We start from the raw sequence: 14,601 nt of genomic DNA on the forward strand, positions 1-14,601 counted from the left end.
TTTTTCGAGTCAGCTTTGAGTCGTACGTTTTGCATTTGACAGTCCTTTGAAGTCTGGGATTCTTCCTCGGCGTTTGACTGTCTCCAGGTGAAAATGACTAGAGACAGGTGCACAGAGCTAGCTAAAGAACTCAAGATATAAAATCTGGATAAAACTTCTTTCTTACAAGGTATTATTTCTCAAAATCTGGATAAATGCCCTTGTTCCTTTCACAAGTTAAGCTCAAAAATCAGCCTACTGTCAGAGAAAACGGTATTAACGACTAAAAGAACACCTGGTTGCAAGTTATATCTCTAGGCAGAGAACACCCTTAAGAGCACTAAACATGTTGATCAAAAGTTTTCAACAGATTCTTAAGCTAATTTGAGCAATATTTTAAATGAAACAATTGTTTATTTTTAAAGTTTTCTTTTACTGATGGTGAAGATTTGAAATTATAATACTTACGTGTCAGAGGGTATGATTAAAGCTGTGTGTAAATTTTAACAAAAATACGGAACATAATGATGTCTTCTTCATTCCTTAAGTCGACTATTTATAACGGAAGTTACTGAAAAAGATCAATAAATATACTATTTTTGAAGTAAAAATGTCCTGTCTGCTACAGAATGAGAGAAATGCATGCGAAAGTAATTGACAGTTTCTGCTTCAAATATTTAGTTCCCTCGAATGGACACAAATTTTGTTCCGACTTCATTACCACTGTCTGAGCATGAAAAGAATCAAATAATTCTGGCTGGGTTTGTGGTTATTTTTAGACGCGCGAACGTGTGTTTGTGAGAGAGAAAGAGTGGAAGAAAGTATTAAATAAAATGTATGTTTACATGAGGCTTTGACTGGTAAACAATGCCACTTTGTTAAAGTACAACAAATCTTATCTCCACAAATAATGGAGTCAGCTGGTATATAATGAAGTGTTTACTGGCCGAGCACAAATAACTTATGAAATTCAGCTCCCCTCAGCCCCACAAACGCCGTCCTCTACCACCACCCCGACTATAAAAAGAAAAAAAATCTTTTCTAAACTCATAATTGTAGAAAAAATAGAAAAACAAATTTAGATTAAACCCTGCTCATCATGTCTCTGCATCAAATAGGGGGTGCACACTATGTAGCAGGGACCATCAGCAGAGGAAACTGTGCACACTGTGCCACCGGTTTCACTGGGGGTTCTCAGGATGGATCTGGTGATGAACCCTGCCAAGCGAGAGCAGAAGGCCTGGGAGTAAAGCCGCGCCATCTGGCGAGTGACAAGGTAAGATAATGCCACGAGGACGCCTTGCGAACCGTTGACCATGGAGGACAGGAGGTACAACCCTTGTGAGCCAAGACCCTGCGCCAGTAGCTCTAGAATCCAGGTAAGTCCAGTCAGCAGAGACAGCCACAAACATAGATTCATGCTCGGGCGCCATGGTACTGTCTTCTGCTTCTGTTTCTTTCTCTCACCTACAATGCAGGGATGATTTGCACCTTCGAGGCTTGCCGATCTTGCTTCGCAACGAGCAGTGCAAACAAAGAGCGCCACGTTGAAAAGAATGACAACTCCGACCGGAAACGCAAGCGTGATGGCCCCTGAAGCTGACGTGGACAAGAAGCAGGTGGCGCCCCCATAACCCACCTGACGCCCGTCCGACAGCAAGATTGACGCCGCTGCCGTTCCGGACACCACGACCGCAGGAACTCCCTGGGCGAAGAGGCTGTAGCCGAGGAATCTTCTGCTGCAGCAATCCTTCCTAGTCGAGCCTCGGGAATGTTCCGCGACCACGTGATGCAAGTGGAAAGAGCAAATAGTCGTCCACAGGGCGGTGGCGAGCCAGAAGTAGTGCACGGCCATGCCCAGCGCCACGCAGGTGCCAGGATGTTCCGTGCGGCGTGCGCCGAACTGCAGCAGGCTTTGAGCCAGAAAGAGGCTGGCACACAAGGCTAAGGCGTTGTGACCTTGCAGACTGCGCATGTCCGGCCTCAGGGTCAAGGTAGTGAACGTGATAAACAAGGCCAACAACGAGACCGACACGCAGACCAACGAGATGTAGTTCTGCAGGTTGTGAACCAGCGGCACTCGTCTATCCTTGACAAAGTGCGGGACATAGCTTCTGTCGCTGTTGCTGGCTGCGAGGATTTCCACAAAAGTGTCCCTGCATATCCGCAACTTGCCGAAGCCGTCCACCTCCACACCTTCCTCCATCAGGCTCACAGTTAGGTTCAGCATCGGCACCTGCGCCGTGTCTTGGGCGTCGCGTTTATCTGGAAATCACCTGTCGAGAATGTCAGGTAGGGACAAAAGAGGAAAGGGGAGACGACCGTGTCGACACGGTCTTGCAGGTCAAGGAGAGTGACGTAGTCTGGATGCTGAGCAACAGTCCGAAACGACCTGCTCTCCACAGTAGCTGTTCCTGAGTGTGCGAAGTCTGCGCGCTTCTTCGAAATTTTGGGTGAGATGCGCAGGTAACTTTCGTTGCACTTGACGTAAAGATCGTTCTGGGCCAGGCCCAGGGCCGCCAGCTCCACCTCCTCGACCTCTGCCTCCGACGTGACGATAAAATTTACCCGAAGTTCCACTCGACCCCAGAATGAAGTGTTATTCTCGTCGTCTTCTCCCTGGCTAGAAAGTCTTGCGAAGCTACGGGTGATACTTGCAGCTTTCTTCTCGATCCTGTCCTCCAGGGCGTGCAAACATCGTCCTCCTCCTTGTCAATCAAAACATCAGCTGCCGACGGTGCGTATCCGCCGAAGTCTTCAACAACCACACCTGTGAAGACGTAGGCCTCGGAGTGCAGGAGAGATAACCTGTCGCGAAGAGTAACGTCCACAACTTCTTCCAGAGTCGCCTGTGACGTCAGAGGTAAATTTAGATAACGGTTCTCATCGTTTGGCCTCGTGACAAACACGTCGATAGAAAGAGCGACTTGATAGGCGAGCCCCTTGGCTCGCTGAACGAATGGCTGGCATCGCTGATTGCGGAGTCTTTTGCCGAAAGTGCACTTCAGCCGTATGCACCGATTCTGCACAGAGAAACCGCAATGATGCCAAAATTAGCAGGTGTCTACTACAACAAGTGTTCAGAAAATTATTTTAATTTTAGGTTTGTTTCAAAACTGTTATAGCGAAGATTTGTTTACGGTAATATGATAATGTAGAAAAGGAAGATAATGGACGTTCAAATTCTTTGAACACTTTATCTCAACTTTTATTTTCACTTCAAGTCGGGTTTGTTACTGGAAACAGCTACTGTAGCGAGGTGTAACGAAATTAATTTTACTATATTTATTATTGATACAGATATGATATTATTTAGACTGTCTTGTAAATACACATCACTTAATTTCCCCTCGCCTATCAACCACGCGCACACACTAATGGGAGGCAACTATTAAAGATTTCATCTTGGCAAATTATGGTTGCTTCCCTTTATGCAAAAAAAAAAAAATAAAAAAAAGCAGAAAGCTTGGAGCGCTGGCAGCTGATGACAACCTTTAGCATCACCTACCGTAATTGTTTCGTGAAACTCGTCATTAGAGCAGACAGGCGACCTTTGATAGACGTGTCCTTCCGCTCTTTGACCTCCACTGCTAGCTGTCCTGTAGCCTCATAAGCACCTTTGTCCCTAAAGTTGAGCAGGATGGACAGAGCAGATGGCGCTGCACTCTGGTCCTGGCTGTCATTTTGTGTGCTGTTATCTGACTGTATGCTGATGTCCGAAGCTGTTGAGGGCTGTGTTGATGTCAGTCCACGTTTTATGCAGGTTTCTGGGAACACTCCTGGTGGTGGCTAAATCGAGCAGATGTAAAGTAAAACATATAAGAAGAAGAAATGTGCATATGTGAGTGTCAAGGAATGATTTCGGCTTCATTCCAGTAAAAATATCTGATAAATAGATAATTAGAAGACAGTCATCATAACGACTATAATTTGTTCTTATTGTACAGATCCAAGAAATTTTACAGATTACATTTAGACAAATCTTAAAAAAAAGCAGTATTATATATATAGATATGTGTGAGAGTAGGAGTGTTTGCCTGATCCTAGCCAGATTGAGCAGGAGTCTATGAAAAAGATGCCTCCATGCAGAGAAAGAACAGCGTGCCCGAGACGAGAGTTGAACCCAGGACAGACAGTCCTCACCGTTGCGCCACCAGACCGCCCTCGTGTATTTGGCTACGGAGCTCCTATATTTAATTGTTATATTGCCAGCTCGGTCACACGTTGTTCCGAATCAAATAAACCGTTTTTTAAATGACGCCATTTTGACGTGATGTCATTTCCTGTTTTCCCCTGTTGTTAACAGCGATGTTATATCATTTATAAACACGTGACTCATTTTGATATCGATATAAAGGGAGGAGAGATTTCAAGGGCAACCAAAGGAAACGACAGAAATCAGGCTTAAAGACAAAAGAAGAATGGCGACAGACACACCAAAAGAGAGAATGAAGACCACAGACAAGGGCCGGCTAACCCTGCTAACCGTTTATATGTGTGGAACAATGTCAAGTGAAGAGCAAAAAAAGTTTTTTTTTTTTTAACCTGAAGACGTATCCAGCAAAATGGAGATTTCATCGCAGTGACGATCAAGTCTTGTTCCGATCTGGAAGACTGCAGCGCCAGCCACTGAGAGCAGCTGATGTTCAGAGACCAGATGAGCCCTGGCCCCGGGTCAGACGAGCACCAAAAACAGTAACTGTTGTAATAGGTCATGTTTGACGTCACAGAGGTTACCGGAAGTAGGGACACTAGCTCAGTGACGATGTCATTTATGTCAACCTTCTCGCACCTGCGTAGAAACATTTAAGATACTCTTCAAAAAGTTTCTTAAGTAGAAATGGTAGTTGCAAAGTCACTTTAAAATTAAGATAATAAACGACTTCATCAGTACCTTAGGATTAAGACATACACGATGTCCATACTGTGTTATCTATACTTTAGCTTAGCAAACCTGCTGTTAAATTATCTAGATTAACTTTAAACTGCTCATCAGATGCAACAGTACAAAGGGGACTAAATAAAATTAATAATATTGAGATGAAAAATTCTGTATTTTACTCTGCATCACTGTCGGTGGTGTCCTTAGCTTTAGTACACGACTGTATCATTCTGTAGGCCATCGTCTGGTGGTGCGCGCTGGGAGAGAACCACGTCATCAGCTGATCCAGGCGACAGATTGCTCTGACGTCATTGGCCTCCACTCGGAGGTCACCTGGGCCGTCATCTGACCCCGACCCGTCTAAACACAGGTCTGCGGTTTCCTGAAAGTCTGGACACATGCTGGCACCATCGACGCTCGTCGCAGTGATGACGAATAGGAGAAAAAATTGTCTGATGTAGAGTGGTACACTGTGACTTCTCGTAGCCATCGTATATACGAGTCGCCTGCACTCTGCAAATATAATTAGAATGCACTTTTCCTCTCTCTCTCTCCCTTCCTCTCCTTTCCTGTGTGTACGTATATGTATACGCGCTATGATGCCTACACAAATTTATGAAACACAGAGAGACGATGATACGAAGACAGTAGCAGATAGTTGTCCCGTCACTCGTATTCAACAATAAGTCAATAAGTAATGTTGAAAGTAACACCAGTTTTGTGAGCATGAATAAAGATCACAAAGAAAGACAAAAAGAGGAGAGAGAGAGACGGAAAAAGGAGAATAAACAGCTCACCAATGATTTATATGACACAAGTTGAACTCGGAGGCTGACCCTAAGTCGTGCTAACTGCACGCCCCATCACGTCAAGCGACCGTCACTCGCGTGGAGTTACAGCGATTTTCCAATCCCGGTGACCTTTTGTTGATCGCTTCTGACCTTTATTGCTCCAATCTTTGACCTCGTTCTCTGTCTGGCTGCTGACAAAATGGAGATGAAATCTCGGTGTAAACGCCGTCAGGTGATTGATGCGACAGTGGCTCTTGTCTCCCCCTACCCTTTACTGCCAGTCACACTCCGACAGTCTGTCAACAAAACCGAACCTATCCTTGCTACAAACCTTGTAAAGGTATAAAAAAAGTAAATTTAAATGTTGTTTAAAACTAATTATTTTGAAAATATGTATATCAAAATTGTTTGTCGTCTTTTAGATTAAAGTAGCAGTCGAACGACAAACAAAAATAACTGAAAACAAAATCAGCGAAGAAACGAGAGAAAGAAAACACTACATATAAAGAAAAAGCTTAAATAAATTAAAGAAAAGAAAGAACAAGTCGTTAAATGAATGAATAAAATTAGCACTTTAAAAGATACTTCATTATTCGCATCAAGAACTGCTCTTCGCCACCCCACCTACCCCACATCATAAACAATGCCGTCAGTCCCACCCCTTACTTGATGATGATGATTGTAAATCCCATCATGTAATATGCAGGCTATCTGCGATTCACACTCCAAGACTAAGCATAACAAATACAAAATTATAAGTAGATGGACGCGAGTGTAGGGGTGGGGAAGTACCCTCGCACTATCTCCCTCAATTTCAGAAAACACACACACACGAGTATGCACGCGCACACGCGCATGCAGAGAAAAAGAGACACCGCTCATAACCATCAGCTACTTAGAACTATACCACACACTCACGGACACACAAACAGCGTCAAGCAACGCATACTTATTAATATGAACACAATGTATCTATGAATAAGAGATTTCTTTTTAAAAGCAAGCACACTCACTACTGACCTGAAAATTGCAGGATACTCTATGACAACAGCGTTTGCTTGCAATTTCTGAAGATCCACTGGGTGAAGGTCTACTACCCAGCACCGCTCTGCTGAAGGGTTGTGTACATCCATGGTGAAATACAGAGCAGTCAGCCTCATCACAGTCCTCAAAGGGTGCAACGACTCAGCACACAAGCCCGTGATACCATTTGATGCGTCGCTCAAATGAGTGACCTCAAGATACTGTTCATCTTGTGTTGACATTATAGAATGTAAGCGAGTTATTATGCATATATGTATGTATTATATATATAGTGTTCATTTTAATAAATATTTTGTGAAACTGACTCACCAAAGGTATGGACATAATATGTGTATCATATAAACATCCTATTATATTATGTCTTTGTAGTTGCTCACAGCATTTCATAGCAGATGTTTGTAAATATGGTGCATATATATACATATGGACGACATTAATAATTTTTGTGACCAGTGCTGACCAATAATAACAAGGAGCATGGGACGAATAAAGCGGTCCTACAATGCAGGGATGTTAATGTATCGTTCAAAATCCCAGTTGTAGCAATCCGTACAGCGGGAAGGTTGGGGGTGGAGCATCAGCTGTGATGAGTCTCTTGTTGTCTTCCCTCTGCAGTCCCCTTACGGTAATTGGCAACTATAGCTTATGCCCCCGTAGTAGCCACTAGGCAGGGAAGGTGGCTACCGTTGGAATAATTTCCGGTCTGCCGTGCTGAGCAAAATGTTTTCGTTCTACATTTATCTTCATTTGGGTGTTCGGCGTGTTATCTGGCTCGGTAGTACGTGCACACACCAATGGGTAAAAATGCTGGCTGTTCATGATGCGCATCTCGAAGTCAAGCTAACTCTCTACTAATGTTGTGCTGTTGGAACTTTATTTCTATTCATCCGTCCACAGATCTTGTTATGTGTGTGTGAGGGGGGAATAGGGGTGGTTTTGTGTGTGTGTGTGTGTGGGTATGGCTGTGTGTGTGTGTAGTGGGGAGGAGGGGAATAGGGGTGGTTTTGTGTGTATATGTGTGTCGGTATGGCTGTGTGTGTGAGGGACTCACTGAGGGATATGGGGTGGTTGTGTGTGAATTGGTGCGTGTGTATGTGTGTGTTCCCACGAAAATCTAGCCTTATCTTCTAGATTCTAGTGGTATTATCGTTAGATCGTTACAGTGCCTAAGTAAATCTTCTAACAGAGTGATAATGGAAAAGTGGTCTGATTCGTTATCATCCACATACATTTTTGATATAAGGTCAAATGTCGTTCTTGAGCAAAGGAAATAATCTACAACATTTTTGCCCCTGTTAGCTATACTAGCTAGCTGTAATTTATGTATCTTCATCGGCTATTGTTCACCCATCAACAGTAAAGAATTTTAAATTTTTTGCAGTGACAGAAACTTTCGATCAAATTAATTTAGGTAAGTATACCTTTGGACAAATGACAAACCATCTTTATTTACTAGGGTAACAGAATAAGCAAAAGTTATGATTTTTTTTTTTTTACATGTGGTACATGTTTGTTTTGTTGGTTAAAGTTATAGATTATAATAATAAGTAATAGTAATAGCAATAGTATTAGTAATAGTAATATTAATAGGGTAGGATTTAAGCCTCTGTAGCTAGGTAACCAAGGGTTTGGAAAAGGTGTTGTAGGAGTGCAACTTTGAACTTGTACAGACTGGGATTCCAATTAAGGAGTTCCGATGGTATTAAGTTGTTCCAAAGAACACTGCCAGAATATTTATATGATATCGTAGCAATAAATATGACACCAAAAGGGTAATGATTATTACTTGTATCTCTTACACATAACTTTTTGATCTTCTGCGTTGACGTTTTCAGTTTGTTTTTATTATTATTTTCGTGTCTGTCAGTTTGACTATCGTCGCCAACAGCACGCGGCGTGAAGCGTTGCCCTCGCGGCTACAGGCCAAGGGAGGTAAGGCAGCGCCATTCCAAGCCTCGTTTGCGATCTCAAACAAAAATGTCGGAAACCATCGAAGCACAGTTAGGTTGCATTTCTCAGGCAAATGCCTTTCTTAACAAATATTTTTCGCTTCGGAAAAGATGTGAACAGTTGCAACAGGTAATTCGTTATGAGATACTCTTTAGACATTCAAACATTTAGGAAAACTGTGACCTTTGAAAACTTTTAAGAGCGAGACTAGGTTGCTAGTCGGCAGAGACCTGTCTCGGAACAAAAATCATTTATTTTCAGATCTCGTTAACACTATAACAGTATAAAACTTTAACCTCGCTGCTTTAAGTTGCTGCTGCTTCGCTTTTGAATTAAAACAGATTTTGTTTAATTTATGCAAGCTATAAAACTTCTGTGTTCTAGAGAGAACGGATCATTTGAATTCCATTGTAAACCCCAAGCTTACAAAAATTCTTGTAAGGATGTGTTTGTATTTATTATACGTTCTTCTTGCGACATATAGTAATTAAAAAGTTTTAAGGTTTATTGAAACATACTCTGATACACTAATTTAAAATACTTTTTCCTGAGACAAGGCTTTCTCGTAGTGCTCTTTAAAAATAAAATCTCTTCTTAACCACATGGTCTTCTTGACAAATTCTGTATCCAGTGAACACTGCAGTCTGATTGCCATTTAATTTTGGTAGCCTATAAGAAGCTTTAACGTATTCCAATCTGGGAGACTTTGTTCATGAGAAAGAGGCCTGTTATTTTGCCCCACAGCTTGTCTATTTGTCCCAGCTATGACCATTTTGTCCCAGGTAATACCATTTCATCCCAAGACTGAAAAGTCTAGTCGTCCCATGGCCAAAAGACAAATTGATCATAGATGACACAAGAAGCATTAACATGAGATATTACCAGAAGAGCCATACATCGTTGAAACAATATAGATATGCAGCATTCTTCTTCCTTGCATATAAAGAACACTTAAAAAAAAATTATCTCTTGTCCATGGTCCAGTGATTTATATCAACATTACTTGATGTTTCTAATGGCTTTCTGAACTTTATTGGCATTTGTTCTTGCTTTCAGCATCATTTCATTGGGCTGTCATTTGATTCTTTGTATTTGATGTTCACATGTTCTTTGAATTATTTTTTAATACAAATTCTTTGCAGCTCATGTATAAAAGTATTTCACTTATTTAAGGTTTGGTGTTTGTGTCATTGTACAAATCATTAAATGGATTTACATGTAAAGTGCAGAAATCTGCATGTGGATTCAACTATTTGGGCAAATATTGATTTTTATGCCTTTTATTTGTTGTAGGCAAACGAAAAACTAGTTAACAGAGTTCAGCATGTCAAGAAGTTAATCAAACGTTACAAGAGAGACCGAAGGTATTACTGTCCACTCTTTATGTCTGTGATACTTGTGTCTTGATTTGTTATATGTCTATTATTCTTGTTGCATTATTGCTTGTGATTTACGATTTTAGTTGTTTATAATACTTTCATGGTCTGAAAAAATTAATATCAAGTGTGCGACACTTCAAGTTTTGTATTGTTGTGTATGATATTTGTAATATGTAGTAGTAATCTCATATCAAATTTGGTTTACAACTTTTCACAGGTACCTCATTAGTCGACTGGATGAATATGGAGATGGATTTCGAGAAGCACAAGTTCCTGTCATGTGGGAGGTAAGAAGAATGAATTAGGCTCCTTTTGATCAGTGATCAGTTCATTGAATAATCATTGAATGTCCTCTTTTAGCCTATGTATCATGCATGGAACTGATAGAATACATTGGAATTGCAATGCTTTTTGTGAATTAATGTGATCTGTGCCAGCAATTGTTTATACTGTTATTTTAGACCTGGTACAAAAAGTCTGCCACACTAAATACATTTTATAATTCATTTCATTTAAAAAATCTTTTGATTTCTAAACTGAACAGGAGGATGAACTGTTCAACTGTCTACGTCCGCCACCACCCTATCCCTGTGGTGCAAGTAGTGATGATGGAGAGGGATCATCCTGGCTTGGTCTTGGAGATCGGCATTCTGCACTGTCTGCAATTCAGCCTCTGCTTGTGGCTCATGGACTCGGGGACAGTACCCTGGCCAATGTAGCAGCAAGTGTTGTATCAAGTGCAAATAAGAACAAGAAAGTGAAAACAGAGAAAGACAAAGATCCCAGTGCCCCAAAGAAACCTGCTAATGCTTTTCTTATGTTTTGCCAGCAGCGCAGACCAGCTATACAAGAAGAATATTTAAGGGTAATCTTTATCCTCCTTTTATTTTCTTTATCCTTTTGTGTGTGAGTGCATGCATGTGTTTGTTTATGTACTTTTTAGAATCCAAGAATGTTGATCAGTGGAGATTTGGGTTAGGACAGTGTTGTTTTCAAGGTTAGATTGGGTTTGAGTTAGTGCAGGGGTTAAGACTTTGAAAATGCCATATGCTGGATCATGGTGAACTGAGGATGCATGCTACATTTTGGTTTTGGGTGGTATTCATAGAATGTGTGGGGTTGGGGAAAGGGTGTGTGTGTGTGTAAAATTTTATAGTATGGAAACAATAATGTGCTGCATGAATCAGAGATTGCCCAGCTATTGTATCATATGAAAAAATGGTGATTTTTGTACAAAATGTTCTTTTGATTTTAAATATTCTTTTGGAACTGTTTTCAGTTTTATGTGTATATTTCACAAGGGCCTCTTCAGTCTTTGGGAAGTATATACTACTAATTTTGTTTCTGCTGGAATCTTATATTTATCCATCAATTTTTAAATCTCATTGTGTAAGCAAATGAAATTACTGCCACCGGAGAGCACTTGCTGTCCTTAAAATTTTGAAGTAATGGTGACCAGCGTTTTATGTCTGCTCAGGAACATAAACAAGAGATAGCCCACCATGAAATGACTCGAAGACTGGCACAGCAGTGGAATAATCTCTCGCAAGATGACAAAAAGGTTGTAATTTATCTGCTATAAAAAAAGTTGTCAAAATAAGCACAAGTTAGTTCCATATTGGAGATGCAATAATTTGCTTTGATTATGACAAATGTAGCTAAGTAATCTTAAATGTTAAAAACTTTTGAGTTTGTTAAAATGTTCTAGGTTGATATGACAAATTAAAAAATGTTGATAAGTCATGGATCATTTGAATCATTTTGTATATATGTTCCAGCTGTACTTTGAACTTTATGAGCAGGAGAAAGAACGCTATGAAAAGGAGCTAAAAGAGTATTCTGCCCGTGACATCATCCCACCACCTTCAGACTCCATTCCTGTGCCAGCTAGAGAGGGTGTCATCCCGTCACACAGTCTACAGATCAAGAAAGAGAGAGACTGAGGTAGTCATGGTAGACTGGGTTTGCATGTCATTTAGTGTAAGGCATTGAGCCTGAAATGTTAAGAGAAAACACCCAGTGCTAGGGAGAGAACACTCAAGTTGCAAGATGAGTTGCATACATTGACTGTGAGCAGCTTAGCAGGGATCATAATTTTGCATTAGACCTTTTCCAGATGCCATTGTCCCTGTTTGCTGGCGATTCCTTGGTGAAAATATGTGCAATAAAGCTATAAAAATCAGTACTCAGGTCAACAAATTTTGTTGAAATCCTTATGCATTGTCTGCATCTGACAGTACAAGGTCTTATAAGTAATAACAATTATCTTCATTGCTAAGCAGATTGAAAGGTGCTTATATTGTGAAAGTAAATGATTAAAAGATGGCAGAAACTCTTAAAGTTCAGTGAATGTTGATGGCTGTGCTAAAAGTTGGATGCAAACTTTATTCAGAATTAATATAATAAAATAGTTTCCCAGAACCTTGCTTTCTTTTGTCAGATAAGTCATCACAATTCATGAAAATGTATTTACTGTTCTTAAATGAGTTTGAATTAATAATTCAGTTTATCAAGTGGCCTAGGTAGTCTGGTGTCAAAATTGTTAGAGCGTGTCACCAATAGAATGAGGACTAGCTGTCCAGGGTTTAGATCTTATCGTCTCTGCATGTGGCCCCTGCTGCTTGTCACGATCAAACCTTAGTTGATAGCATCAACATAAAGCGCCAGTTTACCTCCCTTACCCTGGCGGCTACATTTGTCCAGCGAGGGACTGGACAATTTTTCAGGCACCTTGTTCTTATATTTGCAGCAAGTGTTTTTTATTTTTTTCTTCATAGCACACTGGGAGGTATGAAGTTTTATTCTTCGTGTGATATCGCTGTGGTGAAACCACGCTCAATCTTTTTTCAGTATGAAATTGTACAAATGTGTTTCAGTGTTAGGCCACGATAGCGGTTTTGTAACTAAATATTTTCATAAATGAGAACAAACATTTATGGTGTTAAAGAATTTCCTTTTTAGTTTCCTGCATGTGCTTTCAAACTAATCTCACTGGTTCCTTAAATAAAGTGTTATTCCTTTTTTATTTTGCTAGTTTGTTCATGTTAATATTTGTTGCACAGACTGTTTGCTAGAATGTCATATTTAGTAGGGCAGGGATATTAGGAAATAAATTGTGTTTTTTCCTAAATAAAAGTTTCAGATACTGCTTATACAAAGAGATCAATTAAAATAGGAGAGTTTTACAAAATCCTGAAATTTAATTATAAATATAAGTTTAAAAGAAAGTCTTATCCTAGGACAATATATTTTTCTAATTTTCATGGTTGAGTTTCATTGTCAACAACAGCTACTGTGTAGATGATTTTGTTAAATCTTATTTCTTTATTGAACTTCAGGACAGCTTGTAGAATGCAGACAAAACTTTCTTTATCGAATTTTGAGTGACTTTACCGAGTCTGCGAAGTCAATGCTTAGCTAATTATATATAATCTGATTTGCTTATCGACTATGACACCAGTAAGTTTACATAAGAGTATAAAAGTCCACTGTAACATAAATTCTGTTCCTCTCATTATACTTTCGAGCTGACTTTTCGAGAAAGGCATTTCCTTTTGTTGTCGGTAGCAACAGACATGTGCTTCTGTCCGACATAAAAAAATAGCAACAGGGAAATGTTTGTAGTCAGTAAAAAATGTTGAGCATATAATATATACAAATGTATATTTATTTTTTGCATGCTGCATATGAATGGAGATGTCTGGCTTGAAATGATGCACCTTTTTTATGCAAAAATTACATGATAACATTGTGTGTGATTGTGTTTTGAAAAAAGTGTGAACAGCACATGGTTTCTTTGTCAGAATGATTGCTCTGATGGAGCAAAGCTTTTGTGATCATTGACAAAAGTAAACAGAAATTTGCTGACATTCTGAAACTTGACTCCTCGAAGTAGATTGAAATTTCAAGGATTTTATTTTTAAACCTTAGTGAAGGAATGAAGAAAAAGGTTTTGTGTGTTGCCGAATTGTTTACATTGACTTGTTTTCAAAGAAGCATAATAGTCATTATTGTAAAAGCACATAGAAAAGACATCATCTTAAAAGTTGTGTGGAAAAAGATAGCTAGCATTTGCAGACCATGTTGCGAAAACATTGTAATATTTTATTTGACTTTATTTTTTTAACATTTTCTTGATTTGCTTGAACATTAACTTAACTGTTCTGTTTTAAATATTTGAAGTTCAATCCCCTTCATTTCGTATTGACATCATTTACATAAAGCTGACCATATATCATTCACAAACATTTGATTGATCAATACTGTGTCGCATTACGATTGAATATTAATCATCTCTGTTTGGGCACTATGGACTGTGATATCCTCTCAGCATTAGAGGTTTTGTTGTATTTCACAGGTCAGAGATGTTTCATTTTCTGTCATCTATGGCATGAACAAAAGTACTTGCCAACCATACCAGCAGCTGAGAAGGCATGCATGCTACAATGGTTAGTGTGTGATCAGAAAAGAATTTTGAAGTGGAAAAGAGTGTGAGGAAAGGAGAGAACTATTAGTAGACGTGTGGTTACTGTCTAGGTGCTTTAAAAGTGAATAATATGCTTTGATACCATCAGTT

The 14,601-nt window shown here is 39.8% G+C and overlaps 2 protein-coding genes across 5 annotated transcripts; one reads left to right on the plus strand and one right to left on the minus strand.

Annotated features, from left to right (window-relative positions):
* Positions 1 to 905: 905 nt before the first annotated feature.
* Positions 906 to 6,782, minus strand: LOC112565115 (cadherin EGF LAG seven-pass G-type receptor 1-like). 2 transcript variants are annotated; one of them, XM_025240413.1, is made up of 6 exons: positions 6,673 to 6,782; positions 5,659 to 5,843; positions 5,041 to 5,374; positions 4,525 to 4,771; positions 3,488 to 3,768; positions 906 to 3,002 (listed from the first exon to the last, which is right to left on the minus strand). In XM_025240413.1, exon 6 carries the CDS (start codon positions 2,207 to 2,209, stop codon positions 1,058 to 1,060), a length of 1,152 nt encoding a protein of 383 aa, XP_025096198.1. In that variant the 5' UTR covers positions 2,210 to 3,002; positions 3,488 to 3,768; positions 4,525 to 4,771; positions 5,041 to 5,374; positions 5,659 to 5,843; positions 6,673 to 6,782; the 3' UTR covers positions 906 to 1,057. The 2 variants fall into 2 exon arrangements, with proteins under 2 accessions (XP_025096198.1, XP_025096199.1); XM_025240414.1 differs by having other exon boundaries at positions 5,659 to 5,840; positions 6,673 to 6,774.
* Positions 6,783 to 8,642: 1,860 nt separating this feature from the next.
* On the plus strand, positions 8,643 to 14,598 carry LOC112563879 (HMG box-containing protein C28F2.11-like). 3 transcript variants are annotated; one of them, XM_025238300.1, is made up of 7 exons: positions 8,643 to 8,775; positions 9,940 to 10,010; positions 10,243 to 10,312; positions 10,570 to 10,890; positions 11,503 to 11,586; positions 11,804 to 11,969; positions 12,803 to 14,598. In XM_025238300.1, the coding sequence occupies exons 1-6, from the start codon at positions 8,674 to 8,676 to the stop codon at positions 11,966 to 11,968; spliced, it is 813 nt and encodes a 270-aa protein (XP_025094085.1). In that variant the 5' UTR covers positions 8,643 to 8,673; the 3' UTR covers position 11,969; positions 12,803 to 14,598. The 3 variants fall into 3 exon arrangements, with proteins under 3 accessions (XP_025094085.1, XP_025094087.1, XP_025094088.1); XM_025238302.1 differs by having other exon boundaries at positions 14,383 to 14,598; XM_025238303.1 differs by having other exon boundaries at positions 11,828 to 14,598.
* The last annotated feature ends 3 nt before the right edge of the window (positions 14,599 to 14,601 follow it).

The sequence above is a fragment of the Pomacea canaliculata genome, linkage group LG5, assembly GCF_003073045.1.
Source record: "Pomacea canaliculata isolate SZHN2017 linkage group LG5, ASM307304v1, whole genome shotgun sequence".
In the NCBI taxonomy this organism is placed as follows: domain Eukaryota; kingdom Metazoa; phylum Mollusca; class Gastropoda; order Architaenioglossa; family Ampullariidae; genus Pomacea; species Pomacea canaliculata.

Bases quoted from the DNA above. Each gene is read 5' to 3' on its own strand.
- LOC112565115 (XM_025240413.1), bottom strand. From the start codon at position 2,209: ATGCTGAACCTAACTGTGAGCCTGATGGAGGAAGGTGTGGAGGTGGAC.
- LOC112563879 (XM_025238300.1), top strand. From the start codon at position 8,674: ATGTCGGAAACCATCGAAGCACAGTTAGGTTGCATTTCTCAGGCAAAT. The intron at 10,011-10,242 runs GTATTACTGTCC...AACTTTTCACAG, and splicing joins CGTTACAAGAGAGACCGAAG to GTACCTCATTAGTCGACTGG. The intron at 10,313-10,569 runs GTAAGAAGAATG...TAAACTGAACAG, and splicing joins AAGTTCCTGTCATGTGGGAG to GAGGATGAACTGTTCAACTG.